Raw genomic sequence first — 16972 nt, forward strand, 5'->3', positions numbered from 1 at the left:
TGGCAACCTTACGGTTACCATCCAGGCACTCTACCCCTGAGCCACTGCCACCCTGTGCTTCCATGGAAGACATGGTGGCTTCTATGAAATCCAAATGACAGAGACACACAGACAGACACACAGACAGACAGACAGACAGACACACACACACACACACACACACACACACACACACACACACAGAGTCCTACCTGAACCTGATCTTGTGTGTGAGTATGTGCTCCATCCAGGCCTCCATGAATGCGGTGGTGGTGACGCTCAGGGCCAGGCTGCGGGCGTCGTCGGGGAACGGCGCCACGGCCTCCACCACCCGACCAATCACGCTCTCCGCAGCCGCGGACGCGTACTCACTGGGACTGCCGCCAACGTCTGGGATGCAGGGGTGGAAAGTCATTAGGTCATTCTGACCTGAGATCAGATTCTAAAAATGTCTTCTACGTCCTGACGGTTTTCATTCTGACCTGAGATCAGATTCTAAAATGTCTTCTACATCCTGACGGTTTAATTATGAAGTCATTAATGCGTTTTTGAATTTTTACTTAACTTTGTACATTTTTGAGGGGCCTATAGCTTTGTGTGTTTGTGTGAATCGTAGCGATGATTTGATTGGCCGAGCACAGAATTGCGATGATTTGATTGGCTGGGCAAAGTGCTATTGAGGATAAAAAGTTAGGGAAAAGTGAGGATGCAAATTGTGATTGCATGGCCAGAATGAGATGATGTAATTAATGATGATGTATGGTGATAAGAGCGCCCCTCACTTCACACGGGTGTGATTTTCACATTACAATGAATTGAAAACTATTTTAAACGGATATTCCACTTTCAAACATGTTTTGGGCTCACTGTAATGTCTACTCTGGCCTTAGTGAGCATCCCAGACGGTTCGATTGTGGAAAAAACCAAGTCCTGAAAAATCCCCAAATTAGGCTTATTCCTGTTCATTTCATCTTGCAAAGACAATTGCGATTATCTCAAATAATAATTGTGATTTAACAATTGGTACAGAATGAATTGTTTTGAGTTAACCCATTCTGACCGGGCACCCATTTTGGTGTCAGCATCATGTTATGCTTTAGCTATTGAAAAATAGCAGATCTACAAGCTCATATCGCGCCACCGAGTGGCGCGATACGAGCTTGTAGGTCTGCTATTTTTGAAAAATCGAAGAACGACTGACATTTTTTTGAATCTGATCTCAGGTCAGAATGGGTTAATCAGACCCAGTGTTTGTCCGGCGGAAACCTCGTATGAATCTGATCTCAGGTCAGAATGGGTTAATACCACTGTTGTAGTTGAGCGCCCTCCAGTGTCTGCCGGAGGGCATGGTCTGTTCAAAGATCTCCTCGGACATCTTCTTGCAGTCGCTGGAGAAGATCTTCAGAGCCAGAGCAGAGAAGGCCTGGGAGACAGAGACACAGATATTATTACACACAATGGAACTAGAGAAGACCTGGGGGACAGAGACACAGATATTATTACACACAATGGGACTAGAGAAGGCCTGGGAGACAGAGACACAGATATTAGTTATTACACACAATGGAACTAGAGAAGGCCTGGGGGACAGAGACACAGATATTATTACACACAATGGGACTAGAGAAGGCCTGGGGGACAGAGACACAGATATTAGTTATTACACAATGGAACTAGAGAAGGCCTGGGGGACAGAGACACAGATATTATTACACAATGGAACTAGAGAAGGCCTGGGGGACAGAGACACAGATATTATTACACAATGGAACTAGAGAAGGCCTGGGGGACAGAGACACAGATATTATTAATAATGAAACTGTCAGGATGTAATAGACATTTTTAGAATCTGATCTCAGGTCAGAATGGGTTAAACACAATGGAACTAGAGAAGGCCTGGGGGACAGAGACACAGATATTATTACACAATGGAACTAGAGAAGGCCTGGGAGACAGAGACACAGATATTATTATTACACAATGGAACTAGAGAAGGCCTGGGAGACAGAGACACAGATATTAGTTATTACACAATGGAACTAGAGAAGGCCTGGGAGACAGAGACACAGATATTATTACACACAATGGAACTAGAGAAGGCCTGGGAGACAGAGACACAGATATTAGTTATTACACAATGGAACTAGAGAAGGCCTGGGAGACAGAGACACAGATATTAGTTATTACACAATGGAACTAGAGAAGGCCTGGGAGACAGAGACACAGATATTATTACACAATGGAACTAGAGAAGGCCTGGGGGACAGAGACACAGATATTATTACACAATGGAACTAGAGAAGGCCTGGGAGACAGAGACACAGATATTAGTTATTACACACAATGGAACTAGAGAAGGCCTGGGGGACAGAGACACAGATATTAGTTATTACACAATGGAACTAGAGAAGGCCTGGGAGACAGAGACACAGATATTATTACACACAATGGAACTAGAGAAGACCTGGGGGACAGAGACACAGATATTATTACACACAATGGAACTAGAGAAGGCCTGGGAGACAGAGACACAGATATTAGTTATTACACAATGGAACTAGAGAAGGCCTGGGAGACAGAGACACAGATATTAGTTATTACACAATGGAACTAGAGAAGGCCTGGGAGACAGAGACACAGATATTAGTTATTACACAATGGAACTAGAGAAGGCCTGGGGGACAGAGACACAGATATTAGTTATTACACAATGGAACTAGAGAAGGCCTGGGAGACAGAGACACAGATATTAGTTATTACACACAATGGGACTAGAGAAGACCTGGGGGACAGAGACACAGATATTATTATTACACAATGGAACTAGAGAAGACCTGGGAGACAGAGACACAGATATTATTACACACAATGGAACTAGAGAAGGCCTGGGAGACAGAGACACAGATATTAGTTATTACACAATGGAACTAGAGAAGGCCTGGGAGACAGAGACACAGATATTAGTTATTACACAATGGAACTAGAGAAGGCCTGGGAGACAGAGACACAGATATTAGTTATTACACAATGGAACTAGAGAAGGCCTGGGGGACAGAGACACAGATATTAGTTATTACACAATGGAACTAGAGAAGGCCTGGGGGACAGAGACACAGATATTATTACACACAATGGAACTAGAGAAGGCCTGGGAGACAGAGACACAGATATTAGTTATTACACAATGGAACTAGAGAAGGCCTGGGAGACAGAGACACAGATATTAGTTATTACACAATGGAACTAGAGAAGGCCTGGGAGACAGAGACACAGATATTAGTTATTACACAATGGAACTAGAGAAGGCCTGGGGGACAGAGACACAGATATTAGTTATTACACAATGGAACTAGAGAAGGCCTGGGGGACAGAGACACAGATATTAGTTATTACACAATGGAACTAGAGAAGACCTGGGGGACAGAGACACAGATATTATTACACACAATGGAACCAGAGAAGACCTGGGGGACAGAGACACAGATATTAGTTATTACACAATGGAACTAGAGAAGGCCTGGGGGACAGAGACACAGATATTAGTTATTACACAATGGAACTAGAGAAGGCCTGGGGGACAGAGACACAGATATTATTACACAATGGAACTAGAGAAGACCTGGGAGACAGAGACACAGATATTATTACACACAATGGAACTAGAGAAGGCCTGGGGGACAGAGACACAGATATTATTACACACAATGGAACTAGAGAAGGCCTGGGAGACAGAGACACAGATATTAGTTATTACACACAATGGAACTAGAGAAGGCCTGGGGGACAGAGACACAGATATTATTATTACACAATGGAACTAGAGAAGACCTGGGGGACAGAGACACAGATATTAGTTATTACACACAATGGAACTAGAGAAGGCCTGGGAGACAGAGACACAGATATTATTATTACACAATGGAACTAGAGAAGACCTGGGGGACAGAGACACAGATATTATTACACACAATGGAACTAGAGAAGGCCTGGGGGACAGAGACACAGATATTATTACACACAATGGAACTAGAGAAGACCTGGGGGACAGAGACACAGATATTAGTTATTACACACAATGGAACTAGAGAAGGCCTGGGAGACAGAGACACAGATATTAGTTATTACACAATGGAACTAGAGAAGGCCTGGGAGACAGAGACACAGATATTAGTTATTACACACAATGGAACTAGAGAAGGCCTGGGAGACAGAGACACAGATATTATTACACACAATGGAACTAGAGAAGGCCTGGGGGACAGAGACACAGATATTATTACACACAATGGAACTAGAGAAGGCCTGGGAGACAGAGACACAGATATTATTACACACAATGGAACTAGAGAAGGCCTGGGGGACAGAGACACAGATATTATTAAACACAATGGAACTAGAGAAGGCCTGGGGGACAGAGACACAGATATTATTACACACAATGGAACTAGAGAAGGCCTGGGAGACAGAGACACAGATATTATTACACACAATGGAACTAGAGAAGGCCTGGGGGACAGAGACACAGATATTATTAAACACAATGGAACTAGAGAAGGCCTGGGGGACAGAGACACAGATATTATTATTACACACAATGGAACTAGAGAAGGCCTGGGGGACAGAGACACAGATATTATTACACACAATGGAACTAGAGAAGGCCTGGGAGACAGAGACACAGATATTAGTTATTACACACAATGGAACTAGAGAAGACCTGGGAGACAGAGACACAGATATTATTACACACAATGGAACTAGAGAAGGCCTGGGGGACAGAGACACAGATATTATTACACACAATGGAACTAGAGAAGGCCTGGGGGACAGAGACACAGATATTAGTTATTACACACAATGGAACTAGAGAAGGCCTGGGGGACAGAGACACAGATATTATTACACACAATGGGACTAGAGAAGGCCTGGGGGACAGAGACACAGATATTAGTTATTACACACAATGGAACTAGAGAAGGCCTGGGGGACAGAGACACAGATATTATTACACACAATGGGACTAGAGAAGGCCTGGGGGACAGAGACACAGATATTATTACACACAATGGAACTAGAGAAGGCCTGGGGGACAGAGACACAGATATTAGTTATTACACACAATGGAACTAGAGAAGGCCTGGGGGACAGAGACACAGATATTATTATTACACAATGGAACTAGAGAAGGCCTGGGGGACAGAGACACAGATATTATTATTACACAATGGAACTAGAGAAGGCCTGGGAGACAGAGACACAGATATTAGTTATTACACACAATGGAACTAGAGAAGGCCTGGGGGACAGAGACACAGATATTAGTTATTACACACAATGGGACTAGAGAAGGCCTGGGGGACAGAGACACAGATATTAGTTATTACACAATGGAACTAGAGAAGGCCTGGGGGACAGAGACACAGATATTAGTTATTACACACAATGGGAACTGGGGTTGGGAAACCGGAGGGATCGGAATCAACATCGACAAACGGGAATCGGATGCCGTCCCATTTTGAGCGTAAAATGAAACCAAATGGACCTGTACGGGTCCATTTGGTTTCATTTTACACTCTCAATGGTTCAAATTATTGTTAATAAACATCGGCATTACTTAATTTACAAGAAGTCTACAAGTTAGACTTACTGTATTTAGAGAATGTAGAAATAATTGCTGTTTTGATCAACTTTGCTCTCTCTACTAGTGGTGCCCCCAGGGCGAAACTACATGGCAGTGGGCCCCGGTGCAGATATCTTGTGTAGGCCCCCTAAAATTATTTTTATTACTTTAGTTAAACTTGCAGAGTGACAGATTACTTTACCTGGGTTACATCTTCTGATAGTGCTGACATGACATAATAATCTGCCGTAGTAACACACACGTTGAAACAAGGTGGTAAAGATAACAAGGAGTGGACAGTGATGTCACTTTTATGCAACCCGGAAGTAGTATGGACTTGAAGCCGTTTATAAATATCCGCCACTGGGTGCCACATCAATGCAGCATGGAATTGTGGTCAAAATCTTATCCAACGACAACAAAATATTCTTTAGTATGGAGGGCTCGTCCGAGGACGACCTATAGAGAGTATTGGGTCCGAGAGGCTATACGTCTCATCAAATGGTGGTTCCGTGGCTCAAATGCCCAATACATGATATGAGACCTTGATATGAGAAAAGGTTGAAAACCACTGAGGTATACTCCAATTAATGCTCACCTGCAACTCAGACACTGCCCTGCCGAGCGCTTCAATCTGCTGCCTCAACAACACCTGATGGTGATGATGGTGATGAAAGGAATCGTCTCCGCTCGTCGCCAGGACTTCCGTCTGCTGCAGGAACTTCTCTAGACACGCCGTGAGCGCCTGTCCAACACACACACACACACACACACACACACACACACACACACACACACACACACACACACACACACGTTATGACACGCACACACTGCAGATTAACCCATTCTGACCTGAGATTAAATTCTAAAAATGTCTTCTACATCCTGACAGTTTTCTGAAAAAGCTATGTTTATATGTCAGTGTCGATTTTTCAAAAAATAGCAGACCTACAAGTTCATAGCGCGCCACTCGGTGGCGCGCTATGAGCTTGTAGATCTGCAATTTTTCAATAGCTAAAGCATAACATAATGCTAACACCAAAAGGGGTTCCCGCCCCAAAATGAAACCATCATTAATTATCATTACATGTTACAATGAAGGAATTACTATTTCCGCTGACTGTTTGCCCCAGAATAGGGAAACTGGGGTTCATGTGGTTAAACCAATAACCCCAGACAATGGCAATCTGTATCATTATTGTAAAGATGGAGTGCTGTGATTTCTGTACTTTTTCTGTTTTGTATGCGTCTTCTATGGAGTTGACATTACTCTAATAGAACCCCAAGGGGTGGTTATAATATTCAACTGTCTTCCCTGTGCAATTTTGGTTTCTTCCTGAAAGGCTTTGAGTCAACAGGCACAATTGAAATACCACCACTTTGGTGACATCATAACATCATCGCCTCCCCTAACCCTAACCCCTCCCCCTTTATCATACAACAACAGCTGTGGGCGAGGCTTACGTTCAGGTGGGTGGTGTATACCATTCTGGGCGGGAACCCCTTTTGGTGTTCAGCATCATGTTGTGCTTTAGCTATTGAAAAATAGCAGATCTACAAGCTCATAGCGCGCCTACGAGCTTGTAGGTCTGATATTTTTGAAAAATCGAAGAACGACTGACATATAGAAACATAGCTTTTTCAGAAATCTGTCAGGATGTATAGAAGACATTTTTAGAATCTGATCTCAGGTCAGTATGGGTTAATGAACTGGTGGGTGTGGCCACATAAAATAATCATATTACCTGATGATCATGTTATAGGGGGGGGGGGGGGGTATGTACAGTATGTACATTTAACTTCCTGACCTTGAGGTCTCCGTGAGAGATGAGGAGGAACTTGTTGACGCTCCATGCGGAGAGGAACTGGTAGGACTTGGACATCACCCACACACTGGACCACTGCACCGCGGCCAGCGCTCTGCTAACCGTAGCACTGTGGACAAGGGACCTGGAGGGACAGACACCTGACAGACAGACAGACAGACAGACAGACAGACAGGCAGACAGACAGACAGACAGACAGACAGACAGACAGACAGACAGACAGACAGACAGACAGACAGACAGACAGACAGACAGACAGACAGACAGACAGACAGACAGACAGACAGACAGACAGACAGACAGACAGACAGAAGCCAGTTTCTCATTTGAACACTAGCAGATGTTCGGGGAATCAGGATGGGACATTGGCTACGTTTACATGGACAGTTAAATCCCCTTTTCATTCAGAATAAAAGTTAAATCCTATTAAAAGTTGTCATGTAAACACGTACAAAAACTTAAATCGGAATGAAAATGGCCAATCTGATTTAAACTTAGATCTGATGTAACTGTCCGGTTTATTCCATTTTTAAATCCTATTGAAACAATTGTGGACTCATGTAAACCCTCATTCGGATTTAAGTTAATTCTGGTCTTTCTGTGCATGCTTGTTTCCATGTAATTGGTATGGCCATATTATGCTCTTGTTTTGCGATTAATTATAAGAAACTAGACATGTTTAATTTCACATCTCTGAGAGCAACCTCTCATAGAGTACTAAAGTAAATGTACATTTACTTTCCACCACTGGATGTAAACATATCCGCCCGCCCCCTATCCAATCAGAAGCCTTCCCAGCCTCAAACCTGATGTGGAATAAAATAATGGGATTCGGAATGACCATTTCCCATGTAAACACGCAGCAAAAAACGTACTTCTAAATTAATTAATTCTGAAGTTTTCATTCTGAATGAAAAAGCCCTCATGTAACCGCAGCCATTGTCCGTTGTTGGCCTTTCGCATATAATACTATTACTGCATGCAACTAGCATGGGATCAATACCCTTTGGGGGTTTCTGCATGGGATCAATACCCTTTGGGGGTTTCTGATCCGGTCCAGAGTGGATCAATACCCTTTGGGGGTTTCTGATCCGGTCCAGAGTGGATCAATACCCTTTGGGGGTTTCTGATCCGGTCCAGAGTGGACATAAGTTTGCGTCATGTTGTAGTCACTGGTTTGTAGGCGACCAGGAACCAACGGGCGGACGCAAAGGGTGACGGCATCACCCTAAACAACTCCCCGTGAACAAGGGCATCGTCATTTTAGGGCCTACCAGAGGAAACCCTTGACGTGGCGTAGTTTAGCTTATAGGAATAGTTGGTTTGGTATATCCATCTTTTATTTCACCTGGGCTACCCGTCTCCATGCCCTGTGAGGAGGAGGTGAGACAGCTACCTGTCTCCATGCTCTGTGAGGAGGAGGTGAGACAGCTACCTGTCTCCATGCTCTGTGAGGAGGAGGTGAGACAGCTACCTGTCTCCATGCTCTGTGAGGAGGAGGTGAGACAGCTACCTGTCTCCATGCTCTGTGAGGAGGAGGTGAGACAGCTACCTGTCTCCATGCCCTGTGAGGAGGAGGTGAGACAGCTACCTGTCTCCATGCTCTGTGAGGAGGAGGTGAGACAGCTCAGTAGCGGAGGGAAGAGACACAGGAAGTGCTCCATTGTCTCCGTCATCACCGCGCTGCCGTCTCGCCCTGATGATGTCACTGCCGCACTGCCGTCTCGCCCTGATGATGTCACTGCCGCGCTGCCGTCTCGCCCTGATGATGTCACTGCCGCACTGCCGTCTCGCCCTGATGATGTCACTGCCGCGCTGCCGTCTCGCCCTGATGATGTCACTGCCGTGCTGCGGCCCTGGGGCGACCGCGGGACACACTTGTCTTTCAGACCCGAACCCAAAGCTCTGCAACACCCTGGAGACAGACAGACAGACAGACAGACAGACAGACAGACAGACAGACAGACAGACAGACAGACAGACAGACAGACAGACAGACAGACAGACAGACAGACAGACAATGACAACGAAAACAATTTCAAGAGAGAAATACAATTTTACAAAACAATCTTGATCCGTTTTGAAGTAGATTTTGAGGAAAAGCTGTGTGTGTGTGTGTGTGTTACTAACCATGGTCCCAGTGTGTGTGTGTGTGTGTGTGTGTGTGTGTGTTACTAACCATGGTCCCAGTGTGTGTGTGTGTGTTATTAACCATGGTACTGTGTGTGTGTGTGTGTGTGTGTGTGTGTGTGTGTGTGTGTGTGTGTGTGTGTGTGTGTGTGTGTGTGTGTGTGTGTGTGTGTGTTACTAACCATGGTACTGTGTGAGTGTGTGTGTTACTAACCATGGTACTGTGTGAGTGTGTGTGTGTTACTAACCATGGTCCCAGTGTGTGTGTGCGGTGTCGACCAACAGGTGCAGAAACAGGTCGTCCAGCATAGCCCTGCATTCCTTTGGAAACACTTCTACAAAACAGACACCAGAGGGAGCCAAATGTCAGACAGATACATGCAGTAGGTCAATCAATCAATCAATCAATCAAACTTTATTAAAGACGATAGACGATCGTCTTGATAAGTAACCTACTGGTGATTATCGGTTGATCACATTCGAAGCGGGTGCAACAGAACACAGCAACACAAAGGGCCGATTCATACTCCTATTTTAGAGCTGAATAAAAGTCGGTTCGGCGCTGTAGAGCCTACAATGTGACGTCATTTGAGGTTCGGGGGGGGCGGGTACAGTCCTAAAGTTGGCTCTTCGGTGCTACTGGAAATTTCTGACGAACCGAAATCATTTCGGCACTACAGCGCCGAAACAGCGGTAAAAAAGGAGTATGAATCGGCCCTAACATGTATATAACGACACAATGTGACAGCTCTATTTACAAAATGCTGTACCCCCTCCAACTGTATATAATTTCCGCATTTAAACGGCGGTGGTGGCTCAGGGGTCGAGTGGCTGGATGGTAACCGCAAGGTTGCCAGTTCGAACTCGAGTTCCCCCAGAGTTAGTGTCGAAGTGTCCTTGAGCAAGACACTGAACCCCTGATTGCTCCTGATGTGCTGGTTGGTGCCTTGCATGGTTTCCGCCACCATCAGTGCATGAATGTGTGTGTGAATGGGTGAATTGATGCACAATCTATGTAAAGCGCCTTGGATAAAGGCGCTATATAAATGCACCAAGACTCACAATACAACACATTGCAAGCTTGTAGATCGGACATTTTCCCTATTTCTCTGGGGTATTTGACCCTTGCCCCTGACTATCCCCTAAAACTAAAACCAACACTAAAACTAACAAAAAAATAAACTAAATCCCAAACTGCACAAATGCAACTCCTTGCAACAAAACCGTTTTAAAGCCTACAGCACCAATGCTTCTCCTTGCAGCTGCCATTGGGGATAATGGTTGCAAGGAATTGCATGGCGAATCATTGGTACGATTTGGGCTTTAAACCTTTTAACAAAATCAAAATGAAACTAAACTAGAAAACCTGCTTTAAAAAATAATAATAATAATCAAAACCTGCTTAAAAAAAATATAATAATATATATATCAAAACCAAACTGTAATTGAAAACAAATAGCCAAATAAAAGGAAAAATAAAAACCTAAAGATGAATTCACAACTATGAGAATAACCTAAAAAACCTAAAGATGAATTCACAACTATGAGAATAACCTAAAAAAACCTAAAGATGAATTCACAACGATGAGAATAACCTAAAAAAACATAAAGATGAATTCACAACTATGAGAATAACCTAAAAAACCTAAAGATTAATTCACAACTATGAGAATAACCTAAAAAACCTAAAGATGAATTCACAACTATGAGAATAACCTAAAAAAACCTAAAGATGAATTCACAACTATGAGAATAACCTAAAATACCTAAAGATGAATTCACAACTATGAGAATAACCTAAAAAACATAAAGATGAATTCACAACTATGAGAATAACCTAAAAAACCTAAAGATGAATTCACAACTATGAGAATAACCTAAAAAACCTAAAATGAATTCACAACTATGAGAATAACCTAAAAAAACCTAAAGATGAATTCACAACGATGAGAATAACCTAAAAAAACATAAAGATGAATTCACAACTATGAGAATAACCTAAAAAAAACCTAAAGATGAATTCACAACTATGAGAATAACCTAAAAAAACATAAAGATGAATTCACAACTATGAGAATAACCTAAAAAAAACCTAAAGATGAATTCACAACTATGAGAATAACCTAAAAAAACATAAAGATGAATTCACAACGATGAGAATAACCTAAAAAAAACATGAAGATGAATTCACAACTATGAGAATAACCTAAAAAAACCAAAGATGAATTCACAACGATGAGAATAACCTTGCTTTGAGGCCTGACAGAGTTCACGCAGCAGTCGGACCCTCGCGCGGTCGCTCCACAGGTTGACGCTGCCTACGGCGCCGCCCGCTGGCGGGTGGTGGAAGTGCAGCCGCAGGGCGCGGCCGCAGTGGCCCCACAGCATGGCCCGGTACTGGCGGAAGAGGCGGCCGCACGCGTCCGAGCGGCCCAGGTCACGCCACTGCACGGAGCGGGGCCGAGACAAGGAGTCCTCCCGTCGCTCCTCCTCCTCCTCCTCCTCCTCCTCCCCTTCGCTCACACCCCAAAGGCTGCAGGAGGGGAAGACCAGCGTGTTTATATGGTTTGAAGGAGAATTACAGATTAGCCGTTTTCTTACCTTAAAGGACAACTTTAGTTTTTTTCAACCAAGGTTCATGTTTTAGGTTGTTATTAGAGAAACTAAAAGATGAGTGTTCTTTTTTTTTCATTTACTGCTTTCTTTCGTTTTAGGGATTTTAGCTGTTTTTGACAGGGGGGCGGGGGCATTCGAGCATGGGGCTAAATATGTATTTTTTTTACAACATTTTATAGCAATTTATTTTTTTATTATTTACTATAGTCCTAATAAACCCCTGGAAATTTCATCTGGCCACAAAACATCACGAGATCTACTGAATGTATCAAACTGACATTGAGCCTATGACACACAGGGCTGTATTTTGCGTGTCTTAAGTGCCAGGTCTTATTACCTAACTTGATTAAACTAAAGACCTGGAGGCGTGATCAATGCCATTTGGCTATTCTGAGTGGCCAAAGAGCATTGATCACGCCTCCAGGTCTTTAGTTTACTCAAGTTAGGGAATAAGACCTGGTACTTAAGACACGCAAAATACAGCCCACCGTGTGGCTTCCCCCAGTAGGCTACCTTCACATTCTGTAGATCCTGTGATTTATTTGTGGCCAGATGTAATTTCCTGGGGTTTATTAGGGCTATAGTAAATAAAAAATAAAAAAATCTCCATAATATTTTGTAAAAAAATGCATATTTAGCACCATGCTCGAATGCCAGCTAAAATCCCTAAAACGAAAGAAAGCAGCAAATGGAAAAGAAAATAACACTCATCTTTTACTTTCTCTAATAACAACCTAAAGCATGAACCTTGGTTGAAAAAAACTAAAGTTGTCCTTTAACTCATTTAGACCCGAGGCTGATTTTTTTTTTTTTAATGAAAAGGCTTCTAAATCCTGACAGTCTTCTGAAAATCCTATGTTTCTATGTCAGTGGTGTGGTGTTCACCCTTTTTCATGTCAAGGACCCCCAGAATGATCTGTATTTTATCTGAAAATAAGTTTATCCAGGGACCTCCCAGAAGCAAAGATTTTAGTTAAAACGTTCGCTCTGAATGAATATATATTATTCACATTTTCACGATCTTTCAAAAATAGCAGATCTACAAGCTCGTAACACAAGTGCCGCGGCGCTACGAGCTTGTAGATCTGCTATTTTTCAATAGCTAAAATATAAGTTATATTATATTATATTATACTATTTTCTGGTTCCTTTTGCCAATAGAGCGTTGCGGTCCCTCCCCCTTTCATGACGAAGCCAGGCCCAGGAAATAATTCCTAATGCATTTTTCCCAGAGACATTTCAAAAAGAATGTATTTAAAGACCTTATAAGCGTCATACAAAGCCAACTCGAGTTGTGACAAATCATGACAACAAACAAACAAGAAAATGGGCCGAACAAATAATTAGAAGGAAGAAAAAAACGGCAGGTTACAACACACATGGAAAAGGTTGAGCAGAGCACCACTGAAATAGAAACATAGGTTTTTCAGAAAACTGCCATTTTCTTTTTAATCGGCCTTAGGTCTAAATAGGTTTAAAACCAGTCCTATTAGTGGGCCCTGGCCTACAGGTTGACTCATCAGAATACCTGGGGCTGGGATGAGGGTCGGATCAGAATACCTGGGGCTGGGATGAGGGTCGGATCAGAATACCTGGGGCTGGGAGGATGAGGGTCGGTCCATGGCTCCCGTTCCGTCCGTTGATGCTGGCTCCGCTCCAGGCTTTGGCTGTGGTTCAGGGATGGATGTGGTTCTGGGGTCACTCTGTTCACTGTTCTTTTTGGTACGACTCCATTATCCGGTCCGGGTTTTGGTGACATCATCACCGGGTCACCACCTCCACTCCTGCTTGTGTCTAGGGCTGTCAATCACCAATCAAACAATGTAATTGTTTTTTGGGTAGAATGTTCCATTTCACAAGTTTTCATGAAATTGTAAAAGTATTGACAATTATTGTAAATACTGAAGTAAAAAAAAATACTTGCACAACGTTTATTTTTCACGTTCTGAAAAATCATTACTGTGTGTGTGTGTAATATTTATTATTGTTTACACAGGCTTACTTACTTGTATCTGTCGTGATTATACTGGGTGGTAGCGGTGGATGGATTGGGCTGGTCTCGGAGCGTGCTCTGGGCGTGTGCGGTGGCGGTGCCGGGCTGGTCGCCGAGCGTGCTCTGGGCGTGTGCAGTGGCGCCGGGCTGGTCGCTGAGCGTGCTCTGGGCGTGTGTGGCGGTGGCGCTGGCATGTCTCCGGACGACACCAGGGCTTGAAGCAGCAGGCCCACGGAGGCCCGGTCCTGTTTGGTATAGGGTAGGGGTTGTCATCACAATTATTACATCATCTTCTAATCTAAAAGGTAATCGTGTCCATATTGAAAAATGTTCATACGTAAAAAGAAATAGCAGATCTACAAAGCTTACAACGCGTCGTGTGCTTGTAGATCAGCTAATTTATTACGAAGCCTTAAAAGGCAAACGAAATTTCGATTCATAATGTTCCTTTTCTGCCTTGATCTCCCCCCCCCCCCCCCCCTCTCTCTCTCTCTCTCTCTCTCTCTCTCATTAGCAGGCAGCAGGCACAGCACTACCCCTCTCGCCGTTTCTGGCGCCCCCTACTGGTATTAATAAGTCACATACTCGTGCTCATGACCACTGATACAGGTACACAGGTACACGGACATTGCTGCTTGTAGGAGTGGTTGCACCACTCAGAAACGACACACACAATGGGAACTATGCACAAAAACTAATTTCACCCAAAAAACTGTGATGTGACAATAAAGTTGATTCTGATTCCGATACCAAATTTCCTTATTCCAAAAAAACACAATTAAAATCGTTCATCGCAATTATTTGTGTGACAATTATTAATAATAATCGTCAAAGTTAAATGGTGACAAGCCCTTACCTGTTGGCAGAACTCTGAGAGGGGGCAGGCCCAGGAGGGAGAGGCCCGTTTAGACCCATTAGTTAGGAGCGGATTACACTCCGACGAGGACACGCGGGTTTGGCTCGGAACCGGAACCGGCCCCTTCCGAGAGCCTCGGACCGAAGCAGAGTCTTCCTTGGCAGTCGTCGGGGCCGTAACCGCTAGCCCGCCGCGGGCCAGACGAGGTTGTTGTTGGCACTGGCCGGAGGAGGAGGAGGGGGAGGGGGAGGGGGAGTTTAGCCGCGCAGCAGCACTGGGCTGGGACGGAACGGGACGTGGTCCTACGACGACGTGGTGTTCAGGGAGGTGGACGGAGGGGTAGGGGGGGGCGTGGAGGAGGTGGGGGGAGGTGGACGGGACGTCAGGGAGGTGGGGGGAGGGGTAGGGGGGGGCGTGGAGGATGGAGGGAGACGGGGGCGAGGAGGAGGAGGAGGAACCGGGGGAGGAAGGACGACGGTGTATCGTGTAGCTACGCTCCAGCTGCTCCCAAGTCCACTCGGGCGTGCGGCGGGCCCCACCGCGGAGCTGGGGGTCCTGGTGGCGAGCCTCACGGCCGAGGTGGTGGTGGTGGTGGGCCTCCTCGTGGAGGTGGTGGGCCTCGTCGTCGTGGCAGCTCCGCTCTGAGGCCCAGCAGTGGAGCTGCCGGGCCGCCATGTTGCCACGATGCGCGGCCATCACCCTGAGCAGCTCCTTCACGGGGAAGGCGGCGGGGTGACACCCCGCTCCAGCGGCACCACCGCTAGCGGACCTGAACCGCGGCAGCCCGCCGCCGAAATCCGCCCGCTGCAGTACCGCGGTCCTCCACCGGGTGGCGGCGCCGCCGCTCTGAGCTCGGTGCTCCTCCGCCAGCTGGTTGTAGAGCTCCGTTCCGGCCAGGATCTCCTCCAGAACCTCCCTCGGCACAGAGTCCAGCCCGGGTTTTTGGGCCAGGGCCGAGAGCACGGCGAACACGTAGCGCTCCGTCAGAACCAGCGCCTGGAGAGCCAGCAAGGCCAGCGTGTCTCTCATCTGGGCCAGCAGGGGGCTCCACTGGGCCACGACGGGCCTCAGGTAGGCGTCGGAACGAGCCTTGGATGGAAGACAGAAAAAACATTTATAGTTTATTCACCGTATATTGTCCAATCATACGAGGGCATTCACATACAAGGCTGCCCCCCAGTGGCCAGACACAGATCTGCTGGTGACAATAGAAAATGCCCTTGGTACTGTAGTATGGACAAGCAAGGCTAATATAAGGCTAGCACTTTCAATATCACATGACACTGATCATCCCCTGTATCGCTTTTTCAACCTCATGCCATCTGGACAAAGACACAGAACCTTGCTGTGGAAAAAGACCAGAACCTCTTTTGGGGTTCTTGTTGCCATTTACAATATATAGCAACATTCAGCTTCAGTCCTAAATGGTTAAAATAATTATAATACCGAAAAAAGGACTTAATGTCTATCAATTACACACCCCATAATAAAGCCTTGAATTCGTGGAGATTTGTTTACATTTTTGTCGCAATCCTAAGCCAATAATTTGATGATGGATCATCGATGAATATTTTGGATGGATATGAAATCTCATCATTAAATATATTTTAGCTATGCCAATTTTAAGCCGTGATGTCAGAAAGAAAACAGCAAAAATACCCGATCTACAAGCTTAATCGGCTATTTTTCTGAGATTTCTTATTCTAGCCCCTGATAAATACCCCAATATAAGAATGAGATCTAAAACATGAAATCTAATGAAAGCTAAACTAAAACAAAACAAAGCCTACAAACCAATTTTACAAAATTACAAACTCTACTGACCTTGGCCGACAGACATGACCAGTGGTTGAGATGGAGCTTTAGTTCCTGGGCCAGTGAAACCAGAGCAGCACCGGAACAAACACAGTCCCCTGGGTCCTGAGGAGAGGAAAAGCTACTCTCAACAC

At 44.9% G+C, this 16972-nt stretch overlaps 1 protein-coding gene across 1 annotated transcript in view; it reads right to left on the reverse strand.

Moving 5' to 3' along the window:
- Positions 1-16972, reverse strand: part of ccdc142 (coiled-coil domain containing 142) — a 28727-nt gene that overhangs the window by 5757 nt on the left and 5998 nt on the right. The window contains exons 7-17 of the mRNA XM_083786353.1: positions 16848-16943; positions 15024-16112; positions 14181-14412; positions 13767-13974; positions 11805-12091; positions 9807-9893; positions 9020-9343; positions 7411-7568; positions 6198-6344; positions 1285-1402; positions 192-369 (exon numbers count right to left, since the gene is read on the reverse strand). Coding sequence (XP_083642479.1) covers positions 192-369; positions 1285-1402; positions 6198-6344; positions 7411-7568; positions 9020-9343; positions 9807-9893; positions 11805-12091; positions 13767-13974; positions 14181-14412; positions 15024-16112; positions 16848-16943 — 2924 coding nt within the window. The remainder of the gene's footprint in view (positions 1-191; positions 370-1284; positions 1403-6197; positions 6345-7410; positions 7569-9019; positions 9344-9806; positions 9894-11804; positions 12092-13766; positions 13975-14180; positions 14413-15023; positions 16113-16847; positions 16944-16972) is intronic.

Source organism: Protomyctophum parallelum (assembly GCF_964188405.1).
Source record: "Protomyctophum parallelum genome assembly, chromosome: 16".
Classification (NCBI taxonomy): Eukaryota; Metazoa; Chordata; class Actinopteri; order Myctophiformes; family Myctophidae; genus Protomyctophum; species Protomyctophum parallelum.